The following is a 15,919-nucleotide window of genomic DNA, read 5'->3' as shown; positions in this document are numbered from 1 at the left end:
ACTCAGCCCAGCGTCTCTGACTATTGCCGTCCCGCCTGCTCTGCTCAGCCTTCTCCCACCTAACGACCCTGTGAGAGTAAGTCTGCTTCTGTGTTGCTTTTTTTTTTTTTTTTTTCTTTTTTCTGGCTCCTACAGGGTGAGCCTGGTGCCATGGGACTTCAGGGAAGACCCGGCCCCCCCGGCCATATCGTGAGTTAAACCGTTCTTGCCCCCGCCTTTATGAGAGTGAGGGCTCTGCTGGGCTGGGGTGGGCGAGGGCGATGGCCTGAAAGAGCTGACCCCAGGAGCAGCCCCATAGCGCAGTGAGGGGCTGTGGGCCCACCTCATCCAGTGGCCCCCAGGGTCTTTGCCATTTTCTTATTTTCTGGGCACATTTGAGTTTACTCATCAAACAAAGATCATTCAGTTATTCAACAAACAATAATCGAGCACCTGCTCCATGCCAGGCACCGCTCCAAGCAGGGGGCTAAGAGTGAGACAGACAAGGTCCCCTGATCCCAGAGCTTGCACACAGGCATGACAAACCAACAGATTAATGCAGAAGCGTCGGGCAGGGATGTGATGTCACAGACAGGGCCTGGGAGGCGCCTTTAGATGCACCTTTACTGCCCAAGTGGCATTTGAGCCAAGGCCTGAATGACAAAAGGAGCCATCTGTCTAGCAGTCTGGGGGAAGAATGTCCAGGCAGGAAAGGAGGGTGGGGGTGGAGGGCCACCAGCGCCTGAGAGCCTGAGGCAGGGAGGGGCCTGGGGTGTAGGGGGAGCCCCAAGGTCAGCGAGGCTGGAGTGGAGTTTGACAAGGGCATGAGTGAGAGCCGGAAAGCTGTGCTTGGAGATGATCTGCTGCAGACCTGGGACCTCGGGGATGTGGGCAGGAGGGGAGGGGCGCAGGTGGAAGCCGGGGTGTCCCTGAGGGATGGGGTGGTTGCGGTGGGGTGGTGGTGGCAGGCAGGAGGGCTGTGTTTGGAGGACTTGCTGCCGGCCTGTGTGGGGGAGGGGCGGGGAGCGGGGAGCGGTTGAAGGGGGGGTGGCGGGGGAGGACTGGCCCTGGCCCGGGAGGCCGGTTGCGTGGGTGGCGCGCTTAGGGAGATAAGACAACTTGGAGAGGGCAGTTATTAAGCCGTAATGAGTTTCCCGTCTGGATTTGCTCCTCGGTAGCATAGATGGCTGCCGATGTGCGCCTTTGATCAGTGTGAGGCCCCGAGCTGATGGGGTTCCTGAGCAAAGGAAACACTCTGGCATTTGATTGCAGGCCTGTTGTGGCAGATGTACAGTTTCCAAGAGGCTTCTGGAAATGTTAAAAATAGTTCATGAGCAGAAAGAGGAGCTCTCGGGTCCTCATCACCGTGTGTATGGATCTCGAGGGATCCAGAGGCCCTGGCTTGAGGACCCGAGTTTTAGCCTAGTCCCTGCTCACATTACAGATGAAAGGAAGAGCGCGCTCTGAATTGTGAGCCCGTCATGGACTCACTGGGGGCTGGGGAAAGGGGCCGCGAGGTTCCCCTCTCACTTCTGTCTGCCCAGCCTCAGCCCCTGCTCTGTGCCAGTCCCAGTGCTGGGCATTCCTGCCCCAGAGGTCTAGAGAGGGGTAGAACAGAGTCCATGCCTCCAGAACTTTCCATCTGGGAGCATGGAGGGAGGTGCTGTGAGAGAGACCTGCGTGCCCTGGGCTTCAGAGAAGGTGTAGCTCTAACCAGGGAGCTAGCATTTGAGCTGTGACTCAGAGATGGGGAGGGCATTCGGGCACCACCTCAGCCCAGCAGGGTGGGAGCAACCCCCACGAGTTGAGTCCCATTACCCTCCAGAGGCAGTAGAGCAGGAGACCAGGGAGGCCCAGGGTCCGAGGGCTGGCCTTATCCGTTTGGTCTCCGGGGTTGGGGTTGAGCCCCTGCTACGCAGCTCGCAGCTTCTGCTCTTTGCTTCTCCCACAGAACAGGAGGAAGTAGGGGGCCTCAGAAGACCCCAGGCCCAACATAGTTAACCTTCAGGCCTTTGCCCTCTGCCCTCAGCTCTGGCCGTGGTCCTGTGAGCTCAGGGACCCCCCAGGTATCAGCTCTGGCACAAATCTCTTGGTAGAAGCTCAAGTGCAAGAGCAGAAGGGAAGGAGGGTTTAGGGAAGAGAATGGAGCTGCTGAAGTTCAGGGTCTGTTCCCGCTGTTGGTCCCCCGTTTGCCTCCAGGGGGCCTTATTACCCGAGACTCTTTCCATCCCACTGACTTCGTCTTTCTTTAGGGCCCACCAGGGCCTCCAGGCCAGCCAGGCCCAGCTGGGATCTCTGCAATGGTGAGTGGCCTGCGCCCCCCATCCCTCCCTCCCGGGGGCCTGGCTGGGAAGAGTTTGGGTCCATCCCCCCCCTTCCCCGGCTTCAGCCTCTCCTGCCTCCTGGGTCTCCCCAAGTGGCATGTAGTGAAGGCCTTCGGATTCAGACAGTGCCACCCCACCCCTGACACACAGTGACACCTGCCTCTGCTGTGTGGGGTTCACCACTGCGTCTCCTGTCCCCTCTCACCATCCACCTCCTTTGTCTCCAGGGCCTAAAAGGAGATCGGGGAGCCACTGGAGAAAGGGGCCTTCTAGGCCTTCCAGGCCAGCCTGGCCCCCCCGGACACCCTGGCCCCCCGGTAAGACCCCACATCTCACTGCACAGCCCCCAGGAAGAGGGCCAGTCGGCTTTGTCAGTTGAGCGCAGCGCTGTGTGTCTGGGGTCTCCAGGGAAGGAGAGGCTGTGAACAGGGAAGCTAGCAGCGCGGGGCTCGTGCCTGAGGATCACGTCATATCTGGAAGAAAGGACAAGTCCTGCCAGCCAGCACTTGCCAGGCGCGCACCGGGCCGCCGCCCCTGACCATGCACCACTTGCGCCGATCCCTCGACCTGGTGTCAGGCAGGGGAGACCTGGCACCTGTTCTGCCCCTGCCCCCTGCCCCCTCCCCTGGGGAGCTGGCTGGTAACCACAGAGAGTCTGGGAACGTCAGGAACCAGAAATGCAGCGCCATTACCGCAGCCCCCTCAGCAACTCAGAAACCACTCCTGGTCTCAGCTGGCGCTTAATACTCTAAGAGCCGTGATGCATTGGCCACGGACAGTGTGCTGAATGGTGACCTAAGTGCTTGACATTTTGTCATTTAATCGGTACTGCAACCCTATTTAGTAGGTCTGATTGTCCCCATTTTACAGATGAGGAAACCAAGGCTCAGCCAGGTTAAGTAGGTTGCCCAGAATTGCAACAGCTAGTGAGCGGAAGAGCCTGCCTGATTGCAAAACTTGCGTCCTTAGCCACTCTGCAATCCTCCCGCTTTCAAAGGTTCCAGACAAGTGACCCACATCGGGTGGTTCGATTGCCAGTCTTAGGGATGAAGTCTCCTGGGGAAACTGAGGCAGGAACCCAGGTCTCCTAGCCCCCAGGTCAGGGTGTTCTCTTTTGGGAACAGTAGCCATGACCCTGGGGCTGGTGGCCTCAATGGGATGGATGACTCCAGCCCATGCAGCGGTGATGGTTGGCCCAGCCGCCAAGAGGGCTGAGTCTCACCTACACACTCTGATTTCTTGCCACGGCCCCAGGGCAGGGGGCGTCCCTCCAACCTTCTGGCCTTCCCTGGAGCCTCCAGTATCCCTGGATACAGCCTCCAGTTGTATCAGATTACCAGCCTGGCAATCACAGAGTCTTCCCCACCATCTCACCAGAAGCAGGCTGGGCCCATGATGCAGCCCGTCCTGTCCTGGGGAGGGAGCAGGCTTGGCAAACATGTAACATAAACTCAAGAGCTAGGGCTCCTGCAAGATGCCGGGGCCTCGAGCCAGGAGCCGGGAGCGTGCAGCCCGCTCTTCCCTTGCCCATCTCAGTCAGGGGGCAGCCAGGGCTGTTGGTGTGGGGCTCTGGGACAGGCTAGAATTGGGGATGGGGGGTGGGGATCTAAGTTTCCATGGTCTGTGCCCCGAGGGTCTGAGGGTGAGGGCTAGAGAATCGTGGTCCCTTGGTGGCCCAGGACTGGGCACCTGTGGTGGGCGAGGGGAGGCAGGGGATGCCATGCTGGATTAGTGCCTATCACACGTCTCCTACTCTCTACTCCACAGGGTGAACCCGGTGCAGATGGTGCGGCTGGCAAAGAGGTACTGTCGCGCTGGGCTTCTCCTTCCCGGGGGAGCAGGGGGTGCTGCTGCTTGTGCCTCGCCTTGCCCTCACCCCTCTTTGTTCACTCACTAAACACTCCCTGAATGCCAGACTCCCTCCAGATGGATATGCAGGAAGTTGGTGACCCTTGCTGCATTGGGGAGAGGGACTGGGGACTGGGGAGAAGGGTGAATGACACTTGTTCTTCACTATTTTTCTTACTCTGTACCTGGTCAAAGAGAGCCAATGATGATGATGGTGATGGTGGTGATGATGATGGTGGTGGTGGTGGTGGTGGTGGTGGTGGTGGTGGTGGTGATGGTGATGGTGATGATGATGGTGGTGGTGGTGTTGATGGTGGTGGTGGTGGTGGTGATGGTGATGATGATGATGGTGGTGATGGTGGTGGTGGTGATGGTGGTGATGGTGGTGGTGGTGATGGTGGTGGTGGTGGTGATGGTGGTGATGGTGATGGTGGTGGTGATGATGGTGGTGGTGATGATGATGGTGATGGTGGTGGTGACGGTGATGGTGATGATGATGGTGGTGATGGTGGTGGGGGTGACGGTGATGGTGGTGATGGTGGTGGTGGTGATGGTGGTGGTGGTGGTGATGGTGGTGATGGTGATGGTGGTGGTGATGATGATGGTGATGGTGTTGATGATGTGGTGATGATGGTGGTGGTGGTGGTGATGGTGGTAATGATGATGGTGGTGGTGGTGGTGATGGTGGTGATGATGATGATGATGGTGGTGGTGGTGATGGTGGTGGTGGTGGTGATGATGATGACGGTGGTGATGGTGATGATGATGATGATGGTGGTGGTGATGATGATGGTGGTGGTGGTGGTGGTAGACTCCAAACATTTCCTGCAGCACCAGCTCTTGCCAGGCCCTCCAATATGCCATGGACTGGCCCTCTTGCTCTGACTTCTCACCTCTTTCTGTCTGTGACAAGGGACCCAACCAACATGATCACACAAGGCCATGCCTTGGGAGACATCATGCTCCCTTCTAGCTGTCAACCAACAGAAAGGAGGCTGTTGTCCTTCCTCACACAGAGCCCAGCTGGACATAGCCCGAGGCCTGAGGGCCGTAGAAGGTGGTCCTTTCACGATACCTACCTCCACAGAATGGCTTGGAGATGTTGACCCCGGACTTTTGCTTTCCTCTAGGGACCCCCTGGAAAACAGGGACTCTATGGACCACCTGGTCCAAAGGTGAGTGGGCACTGGCTGGTTTTGAGGGGAAAAACTCATGAGTGATGAAGGCCAGCTCTATGCTATGACTTTAGCCATGGAGAGGAGACATAGAAAGGCCAGTGGGCAGGAAGAAAACATGAGCAGAACTCAGAACTTGGAGCAACCTCATCTCTAAAAACTTCTCACATGGACCTATTTCTTAGCTAGGATTGGGAGGATAGAAATCTCAAGTTCATTCACTCATTGACCAGTGGGTGGATTCATTCATTCATGCTGCAGGCGTCTGCTTGATCTCACTTACATTCCAGACCCTCTGTCCCAGCCTTGGGTAAATAGAGGTCTCTGAACAGTAACCGCTCACCGAGTCCAGTCACACTTACGCTAGGGCATGGTATCCTTTTCAGAAGATTAGACATAGCACCCAACTCAGCCTGGGAGTCAGGGAGGCTGTGCACAGAACAGGAGCATTTCAGCAGAATGGGAGGAGTGTACCAGGTAGAAGGAGGGGAAGAACATCCCAGGCAGGGAGGGCAAGACGGCGTGGTCGGAGCCGAGTTCTAAACAGTGAGGTATGGCTGCGGGTGCAGGGGCGGGGAGATGGGCCTGGAGAAGAGGTGGTTGGGACCACATCACGAATGATCTTGAATGTCTGGCCAAGGAATCCGGTTTTATCCTGAGGGTGGGCGGGAGCCATCAGAATTTCTAAGCAGGAAGTAACGGCATGAAAAGTGTCTTTTCAGAGGACCGCTCTGGAGTCCTCGTCAGGATCTGTGGCCACTGTCAGAGGAAGATGCCGGGGGCCGGGTCGGGGGATGGAGAGAGAGAGAGAGAGAGAGAGGCCAATGGCTGTGACATCATGAAGTGGCCAATCTGGATGTGACTTCCTGTCCTTGCAGGGTGATCCAGGACCTTCAGGACAGAAGGGACAGGCAGGAGAGAAGGGGAGAGCCGGCATGCCTGGCGGGCCTGGCAAGAGTGGCTCCATGGGGCCTGTTGGGCCACCGGGTCCGGCAGGAGAGAGGGGCCACCCTGGCTCCCCGGGGCCTGTAGGGAGCCCTGGCTTGCCCGGGATGCCTGGCTCCATGGTAAGGAGGGAGCCTGGCAGCCAGGGGCACGGTCCCACAGAGCAGGCAGACAGGGTGGGTGGAGCAGAGACCATTTTAGAAGCTCCTGCCGACCCTCTGAGGGAAAGAGCATGACTCCCATAGAGGTGCTTCACCTGTGTGGGCGCGAGTGGGGGAGGTTTGGGAACCCTCTCCCCAGAAAAATGCGCTGTGTTTTGCACCATTGCAGGGGGGTGAGGACCTTGGGTTAAGTACCTGTGGGAGGCTCCTAGAAGCGATGTTCCCCTCCTTACCCTTTATTTGCATAAAGTCTATTCCCAGGGGGAGAGCACCAGGCTTGGAAGTATAATTGAGGCAGGTTTTCTTTGTTTTCCTCAGGGAGACATGGTGAATTATGATGAAATCAAGAGGTTCATCAGACAAGAGATCATTAAAATGTTTGATGGTAATTGGCAGCTGGCTGGGCGGCGGTGGGCGCTGCTGGCCCTTCCCAGCTCTTTTTCTACCCTGCCCTGGCCTCCTTTTCCTTCAAACTCAGTGCCCCTCCCCAGGCACCCACCACCCCCCTCCACTTACAGGCATATGTTCAGTTAGACGTCAGACCTTCCTTATCACCTGCTCGGTTCAGAGATAAAATGACTCCCCACCCCCACCGCCCCCACGCTCCCTGAGCAACCACTGGCGCAAAGGAGACAGACAAGAAAATTGAAATCAAACGAGTCTGCATGAAGTGAGCTCTAAATAGAGGGGCGAGCAGCAACCGTAAGAGAGCTGGGGTGGTTTCACTTTTAAGCTTTTTTCCTGTTCATCTGTTCATCCAGCCTTGCCATGCTAGGGCCTGGGGAGAACAGGGACCCTGTCCTGATGGGGCTAGTCATCTTGCTTGGGGAGTGGAGTTTGAATGCCAAGCAAGGAGTCTGGACTTTATTGTGAAGCCAGTCGTGCACTAATGAGGGTGTCGGAGGGGAGGGAGGCCATCGTCAGGTCCGTGCTCCCGAGAGACCACCATGCAGAGGAAGGTGGAGGCGAGGGCACGAGAGGCCACTCAGGAGATCAGCCCCTGTGTTCCCTGCACTGGGAAGCAAGGCCATTTGGGACTTGATGCTGGCAGCCCCTCTGCCCGGTGTGAGGTCCCGGGGCACCCTGTGACCGGTCCCTCGCCTTTCTTACAGAGAGGATGGCTTACTACACCTCCAGGATGCAGTTCCCCATGGAGATGGCTGCAGCTCCAGGACGCCCAGGGCCCCCAGGGAAGGACGGTGCTCCAGGCCGGCCAGGCGCTCCGGGGTCACCCGGACTCCCTGGTCAGATCGGCAGGGAAGGACGGCAGGGCGTGCCAGGAATGAGAGGTAGCTCTGCCCTCCAGCTCCCCAGGAGCATCTGGAACTCTGGGGGCAAACAGGAGCATTGCGTGAGGTCTATCATGACTCTGACATTCAGCATTGCGTGAGGTCTATCATGACACATGTGCATGTGTGTGTTTCAAATAATCTGCCTGGGCGTGTCATTTTTCTGCTCAGGAATAGGACTTATTTTATTTCTTTTGTCCCAGGATTGCCCGGGACCAAGGGTGAAAAGGGGGACATTGGTGTCGGCATTGCAGGAGACAATGGTCTTCCCGGCCCCCCAGGTAGGAAGAGCCAGAATGTGAGAGCATGAATCTTGTAGAATGTTCCTTCTACAACACAACGGATTTGTGTAGAACCTCAAATAACTGCAGGCCTATCAGCCACCATTTACAGTCATGCCAGGGTGTGCAGAGGGGGGAGTGGAGGACCCAGGGCCCGTCCTCAAGTCCTAAACCAGGCTAGCGGGACACAGGGAAAGGTAGTTGGATATGGTGGGGCTGGGGAAGGTGAGTTCAAGTCCTGCTCAGCATCCTGGCTGTCCAAACTTGACAAGGTCACTAAGTCAGGCTGTAGAGCCTGAAGGAGAAGTGACCATAGCCTGCCGGCCTGGCTCTGAAACCCAGCCTCACTGAACGGCCTACCCCATGTGGGCAACCTCTCTGAGCCTGCATCATCATCTACAACATGAGATGATAGTTTCTTTCTCATTGTGAAGATTCATTGAACTATGCATCAAAAGCACTCGCCTTGTGCCTGGCACACAGAAGCTCCCAATAAAACTGGCCGGTATTGTTGTTATTGTTACATTAACATAAGGATCAGATCAGGTCTTCTCGAAAACCTGTTGTAACCTGACAAATATTTATCACATATAAGGTATTATTTACCACGACCACGATTTTTTCTTTTCTTGTCACCTGGGTCTCTTGACCTTCCTTCTTCTGACTCTTCTCCCCCACCTACCCCCCAGGTCCTCAAGGCCCTCCAGGGTATGGCAAGATGGGCGCCACTGGACCGATGGGCCAGCAAGGCATTCCTGGCATCCCTGGCCCCCCGGGTCCCATGGGCCAGCCAGGCAAGGCTGGCCACTGTAACCCCTCTGACTGCTTTGGGACCATGCCCATGGAGCAGCAGTACCCACCCATGAAGAACATGAAGGGGCCTTTCGGCTGAAATCACCAGCTCTGTCAGATGAAGGACTCCATTGGGAACATTTGGCTGAAACTTACAGGACTCTGTGATGGGTTGTGAATGTTTTGTTTTTCTTAATTGCTATTAATATTTTTTTATCAATAAATGAACAAAACTACCTGCAACCCCACTTCCACGGGGTTCTCTGCTGCTGCCACTGCCTCTCTGTTATCCCCCTGTCATTTGGGCCCAGGGTCAAAAAAAGGGCCTTTCTCTCGTGTCTGCGGTCAACTGGCAGAGCTGTGGGACGCTGCTGTCGAGGGTGCCCCCAGCTCAGCTCTCCTCTCTAGATGCTTCCGAGTCATGCTTTGGTCCCCTGTGGACCTTGTGTCCTGCCCTTTGGGGCACACTTCTCAAAGTGAAAGAAGGTGTCACACAGCCTGTCCCCATAAATGAGCCAAAGGCAGGTTTGAAGGCCCCACTTACGGCTCATAGAGGCCCCTCCCTGGTTGCTTCCCCAGAGAAACCGGTGTTTGGTACTTCTTGAGAGTGGCCCAGAGCCGATCCAGGGTGCACCTGGGGAAATGCCACCCCGAGCGGGGGTGTAGTCACCTGCCTGCCAGTGTCTCCAAGCGAGCAGGCTCTTCTCGCTGCTCCAGTAATTCTGTCATTAGAACGTCTGTGCAAACAGGAGAGATAGGCTTCAGCTCCCGGCCTACGCAACCAGGGACGGCTTCTCCAGGAAACGAAATGGAACTCTCTGCCTGTACCAGCACACAGCCCTGTCACCAGCTCTCCTGGACTGCAAATGGCGTCTTTTGTTAAACTTTGTTCATCTAGGGCGCCTGGGTGGCTCAGTTGGTTAAGCGACTGCCTTCGGCTCAGGTCACGATCCTGGAGTTCTGGGATCGAGTCCTGCATCGTGCTCCCTGCTCGGCGGGGAGTCTGCTTCTCCCTCTGATCTTCTTCCCTCTCATGCTCTCTCTACCATTCTCTCTCTCTCTCAAATAAATAAAAATCTTTAAAACAAACAAACAAAAAAACAAACAAACTTTGTTCATCTAATGCGTGTGGTGCTTCTCCTGCACATCTTAGCCCAGGCCTTCAGAAACAGGGTGCATCGGTGCAAAGGGGTCACGGGCAAGCCATGATCAGATCTAAGCTCAGGGGTCTTCAAAGTCCACTGGGAATTTGGTGATCTATCTTCTATCTCTTTCTCTATATATAAAGAGGTCAGGAAGAAAAGGGAGGGAGGGAAAGACAGCAAGTTGAGTATTATGGAAACATTCCATCTCAAGCCTCTTCCTTCTGTCATTTTCACATCTCTTGTCCTGATGGGCTGGCTGCCCTGTGAGAAAGCAACAGGGCACATCCAGAGGGACTTCTAAAGAAAGCCTTTTTACTGGTCCCAGCATTCTGGAAGGTTTATTCAAGTTGGATAAACTTCAAAGAGATCACAGAGCAAGCTCAGAAATGCACCCAGAGTCTAGATGCTTATCCAAACTGCCTGAAGCCTTCCAACTGGCTGCCATCTCTTCAGAGCCGGCATTTCCAGCACAGTTCTGAAAATTCCCTTCTCCAGTTGCGCCCCGGATACCAGGAGACCAGCCTACTCATGGCTTTTCAGAACCTTTGCCCTATTTTCTTCCTGCCAGGAGCAGAGGTGTGCCAGTGGCCAGGGGAATGACATCGGGCAGACTCCCAAGCATGCCCGAGTATCTCATGTGATGCTTTTAGATCAACGGGGCGTTGCTTCTTATTTTGTCCCTCATCAGCCATTCTCAGTTAACTCTGGTTCTAACATCCAACATTAAAAAGCAAATGCATCATCTTTGCATTGAAGTAGCAGCCAGCTTTGGACGGTGGGTGAGACAGATGTTAAAGCATTCCTATTGGAAGGCCAGCTCCCACTTCCAGCCCCAGTCTGCGAAGTGCTGACGATTGGCGTCGTGATAAAGAGCACATGGGCATGAGTAGAGAAGGAAGCAAGGACCAGCGGTTGGATCGAGTGGGTTGGCTTTGAAGGCCAGAGGGGACTATCACTATGGGTAAACATCAAACTCCTACCCTTCGAGGGCCACCAGGGAATCGATCCTTACACAGTAAATGACGCTTTCTTCACTTTTCTTCCTGAGTCACATTCATGCAGCTCTTGGGGGAGTCAACAGGCTGGTTTAAGCTTTCATGATTTGAGTGCTTGTCTCTCTGGAGTTTGGAACGGTTGTATTTTCTTGGACCATGAAGAACCAGATGGAAAGCTGAATTTTATAGTCTCTTCTGTTACTGTGGTCAGCAAAAAAATCCACGGATTTTGCTCATAAGTTCAGGAGCTGGGTAAGCTGAAGAGAAAGGAAGGAGGGGCACAAGCTTCAGGCAGCTTTCTCACATTCCTGCCATGTTATTCTTTGGTCTTCATTTCTTAGTATATTCCAGGCTGTAAAGGCAGCATACAGATCATTCAGATGGGCAAAATCTAACCTGACGAGTCCGTTTTCCTCTCACTGCTTTGTGCCAGGAACTGTAATAGGCTCTGGGGAGTCAGAGGCAAACAAGACGGATCTGGCCCCCACCCCCACGGTGTCTACAGCAAGAGCAGGGAGTTAAACAAGCAATTACAATAAAGTGGGATGGTTGGGCAGTACCAGGCGCCAGGGGAGCGCAGGGCTGAGGGACCTAACCTTGTCTAGACACAGATCGATGGAGGCAGAGGGAACACCATGTGCCAAGGTCCAGAGGTGGTTAAGCGCAGCATGCTGAGTGACAGGGGCACAGTGCAGGGGTCAGTGTCGTTTGTGGCTGGAATACAGAGTGTGAGCAGGGCAGGCAGTGGGAGGCAAGGGTTTTCTGCAAGGGGATGTTGGTCAGGTTTGCCTGCTCACTGACAGCAAAGTGAAAAAAGTGGATTGGAGGATCCTTAATTTGAGAAACCCTCTGCTCTGTAAGAGGAAGAAAAGGCTGCTGCAGATTTATTCTGCAGAGAAAAATCCCAAATCTGATGCCTTCTGGAATTTAAATCTTCCCATTTGTCATAAGAGTTTCCCCTGTCACCAGAATTCAACAAAATCTAGCCGCTTTCTTCACATGTGCCTTGTTAACCCCTTATAAGACTAGATCTTCTGGTGTGGTCCTGAATAATTTATGGGAATAGAATATATCAATGTACTCTCTGTATGATCCCATGATGGAAGGGGAGTGTGGCCAAAGTGCCACGTCTGCTGTTCTCATTTTTCTGTTGGTTCTATGGAAAGCTGCAAATCAACCTCTCATCCACAGCATCCAACTGCAATTTAAACTTCAGAACTGGATCTAGTTGGAATCAAAGAGAATTAATTCCACAATAATTAGGTGGCTGTTGCTATTCCTTCTCAGTAAGCAATACTGGAGCTTGGAGCTGATCCAGGATGCCTGGGAGGAATGATGTGTCCCTAGGGGAGGTGATATTTTCCAGCGGATGGACCTTCCATTACCAAGCTCTGCCTCACCTCTAATGGCTTCCATGAACTCAGGAAAGTGCTCTGTGCTCTAAAAAGGGCCGGAATCCAAGTTTTCCCCTTTGGCTAAAGCTGAAACAATAACAGGAATTTCCCACCCACCTCTGTCTGCCTCAGGTAGTTGAGGTTTTGGAAATGAGTTGACTGTTTTTCAGTCTTTGGAATTCCTGATCTCCCTGTTATCCAGCCTGCTCCAAAATAAACACACCTGGGCCTGCCCCAGGTCCTCAGAAGCACATCCCTGGATGTTGGCTTTGGCTAGTTTCAGTGCCTGAGAGATGACTTACATGCTCTTGCTTCCAGGGTGCACAGATATCCAACAGAACGTTCTCCTAGGAGCCCTTTGCTGGGCAGAGGGGGTTAGGGGGGTGAGATTTTCATAGAAATTTAATCCTCAGCACTTAGAATAGAGCCTGTTAAGGGGGTGGGAACTCAATAGGTTTAATATATTTGTGGAATAAAATGTGCATCACATGACCCCAGTTTGTAGTCTGGGGCTCACCTGTTTTCTCTCCCAGCAGATACCCCTTGACCTTCAGCCCAGACTATAAGACTTCTTCCTCTCTGAGATTTTGCAGTGCAATTCTACCTACTTTTTTTTGGGGGGGGGGACTGGGTAGGGGGTTACAAAGGTAAAGACAAGACTACTTAGTAGTTAAACTATTGAGTAGTTAAAAGATGTGGACCTGGGTTCAAGTCCTGACCTCTCCATTTATCTTTTTGCTGGTAGGGAAGTCACTTAGCCTCTGTCAGCCTCAGCTCCTCGTTATAAATGAGTAGTAATATCTATCTCAAAGCACTGCGATGGAAATGAAACAACGCATTGTACTTAGTACAACATCGGGCACCTAGTAAGAATTCAATACAGGACGACGACGACAACAATGATGACAATGATGATATCTAATAACATTTATTAAATTCATGCCAGATATTATTCTAGGCACTGGGGATATAGGAGTGAATAAGAAGAGGACAATGCTACAATATACATTAAACTTTAAAGAGGACAATTCAAGTACTGACAAGTACTATGATAAAATGAAACATTGTAACATGATAGATGACTAGAATGTGGGGGGGGCAATGCTACTTTAGATGTGGTGTCAAGGAATGCCCCCCGCCCCGAGGTGATATTTGAATCAAAATCTGAATGGCAAAGAGGAGCCAGCCAGGGAAGACCCAAGGGAAGAGCATTCCAGGAAGAGGGAAGAACTCACCCAAAAATCTGGAAGTGAGAATGTGCTCAGTTCCACGGGTGGAGACCAGGCCAGCACGGCTGGAGTGAACTGAGGGAGACAGCAGGCACAGGAAGTGAGGCTGGAGATGCAGGCAAGGTCTTGGTCACATGGGGCCATGAAGATCGTAAGGCTGAGTTTAGATTTTTATTGTAAGAGTTATGGGAAGGAAAGTAAGCCCAGGAACAACATGATCTAATTTACATTTAAGACAAGCACTTAAATTTACATTTAAGACAAAGCACATTTAAGACAAGGGACACCTGGGTGGCTCAGTCGTTAAGGGTCTGCCTTTGGCTCAGGTCATGATCCCAGGGTCCTGGGATCAAGCCCCACATTGGGCTCCCTGCTCGGCGGGAAGCCTGCTTCTCCTTCTCCCACTCCCCCTGCTTGTGTTCCCTCTCTGTCTCTGTCAAATAAATAAATAAAATCTTAAAAAAAAGATTTTTTAATGCTGCTCCATGAAGAATAGAGTGTGGGAAAAGAGTGAAAGCAGGGACACTGATCAGGAGGCTACCGCAATGATCCAGGCCATAGATGATAGAATCTCGGACTAGGGTGATAGTGCAAACAGGGAGAAAAGAGCAGATGTGGGTTTACTTTTTTTCTTTTTTTAAGATTTTGTTTATTTATTTGACAAAAAGAGAGAGAGAGAGACAGCAAGAGAGGGGACACAAGCAGGAGTGGGAGAGGGAGAAGCAGGCTTCCCGCAGAGCAGGGAGCCCGATGTGGGGCTCGATCCCAGGATCCTGGGATCATGACCTGAACTGAAGGCAGACACTTAACGACTGAGCCACCCAGGTGCCCCAGTGGGTCTACTTTTGAAGTAGAGCAAATGGAGGTGGGAAAACATTTGGAGAAACAGAGGCCACACTAGAACAATCCTAGGTTCTGCCTGAGAGACTGGGTGAATTTTCTGAGATGAAACAGGGGAATAAGTTTTGGGAAAAATATCAAAGAGAACTCTTATATGAGGCAGGCTGGAATATAGCACAGCAACAGTACCAAATGCCAAGGTGAAGTTGGATCATATTGTGAAGAGCCTGAGGAGTGCCAGAATGAAGAGGTTGGGCCTTTTTTTGTAGGTGCAGATGAAGAGGAGCCATTGTAGCCACTGTCCAGTGGGCAAGTAGCATGATGGGCACAGTGATTTTGGAAAGTGCCTGGCCAGAGGGTTAGATAGATGATCTGGAATGGATAACACCTCGTAACACTACTCATTTAGTGTGTGTGTGTGTGTGTGTGTGTGTTTAAATACAGTGCCAGGCACTGTACTATGTACAGCGGATATGACAAGCAAAACCACATATAATCTGGGGCACCTGGGCGGCTCAGTCGTTAAGCGGCTGCCTTCGGCTCAGGTCATGATCCCAGGACCCTGGGATTGAGCCCTGCATCGGCTCCCTGCTCAGCGGGAGGCCTGCTTCTCCCTCTCCCATTCCCCCTGCTTGTGTTCCCTTTCTCACTGTGTCTCTGTCAAATAAATAAAAAACAAAACAAAAAACAACACATACAATCTATGCCCACACGGAAGAACTTAACAAATTAGTCAAATAAGCATGCAAACAAGTGCAGAGCCTGAACCACCAAGAACAATAAGTACATGACTATATGTGGTCACTCGGTCACCAGAATTGGACCTACTTTGGGGACTAGTCAAGACTTCCCTGCTGAGAACTGGGCATCCAGTGACGCCAGTTCTAGGCCACCTCTGCCCCCAACCTACTGTGAACTGGGGCAAGTCACTGCTTCTCTGGACCACGGTATCCCCGTTTTATGAAAGAAGAGACCCCAGATGATTTTAATTTGCCTCCCACTCTGAGGACTTGGCATTTTCCTCTCCAAAGACCACAAATCTCACTCTGAAGCTACTAACTGATGTCATGACATTAGAGCGAGGTACTTCCGCTGTCGCCTCCATCCTGTCCAGGAGGCCTAAATCTGTTCCGGTTGTCACGGCAACCGCCTGGGCCCTCCTCCGGCGGGCGGAAACTTACAGTGACGACTGCAACTACCCACTATCAGGCGTCCCATTTGCCAGGTTAAAACATGGCCACCGCTAGAACAACCGGCCCAAGCTTCTCACTAAATACCCGGGCCTGAGCATCCCTGGGGCCTACGCTAGGGCAGGAAAGGGAGGAACAGCCCCGCCAGTAAGCGAACGAGATTTCCGAAAACATTCACCCAATCCTTAGCACCCCCGGACTCTCCCTGAAGCACCCGACCACCGCCCTAGAACGTCACTTCCGTCGACCCATGCGCCCGGGATTGACAGTAGAGAACACCCAATCAGAAGCGGCCACACCCCCCAGGCCCAGGGGGGGCAGGCTTAGCACAG

The 15,919-nt window shown here is 53.1% G+C and overlaps 1 protein-coding gene across 8 annotated transcripts in view; it reads left to right on the top strand.

Moving 5' to 3' along the window:
- Positions 1–9,780, top strand: part of COL16A1 (collagen type XVI alpha 1 chain) — a 50,624-nt gene extending 40,844 nt beyond the window's left edge. For all 8 annotated transcript variants that reach the window (XM_027621956.1, XM_027621967.2, XM_027621978.2 and 5 more), the window contains 10 exons: positions 136–189; positions 2,232–2,282; positions 2,531–2,620; positions 4,071–4,106; positions 5,282–5,326; positions 6,205–6,393; positions 6,751–6,817; positions 7,545–7,721; positions 7,925–8,002; positions 8,692–9,780. In XM_027621956.1, the coding sequence (XP_027477757.1) occupies positions 136–189; positions 2,232–2,282; positions 2,531–2,620; positions 4,071–4,106; positions 5,282–5,326; positions 6,205–6,393; positions 6,751–6,817; positions 7,545–7,721; positions 7,925–8,002; positions 8,692–8,894 (990 nt within the window). In that variant the 3' untranslated portion in view covers positions 8,895–9,780. The remainder of the gene's footprint in view (positions 1–135; positions 190–2,231; positions 2,283–2,530; positions 2,621–4,070; positions 4,107–5,281; positions 5,327–6,204; positions 6,394–6,750; positions 6,818–7,544; positions 7,722–7,924; positions 8,003–8,691) is intronic.
- Positions 9,781–15,919: the final 6,139 nt, after the last annotated feature.

This window comes from Zalophus californianus, chromosome 4 (assembly GCF_009762305.2).
Source record: "Zalophus californianus isolate mZalCal1 chromosome 4, mZalCal1.pri.v2, whole genome shotgun sequence".
NCBI lineage: Eukaryota > Metazoa > Chordata > Mammalia > Carnivora > Otariidae > Zalophus > Zalophus californianus.
The sequence above is the reverse complement of the archived record's forward strand: the minus strand, read 5'-3'. Positions and strand labels throughout refer to the sequence as shown.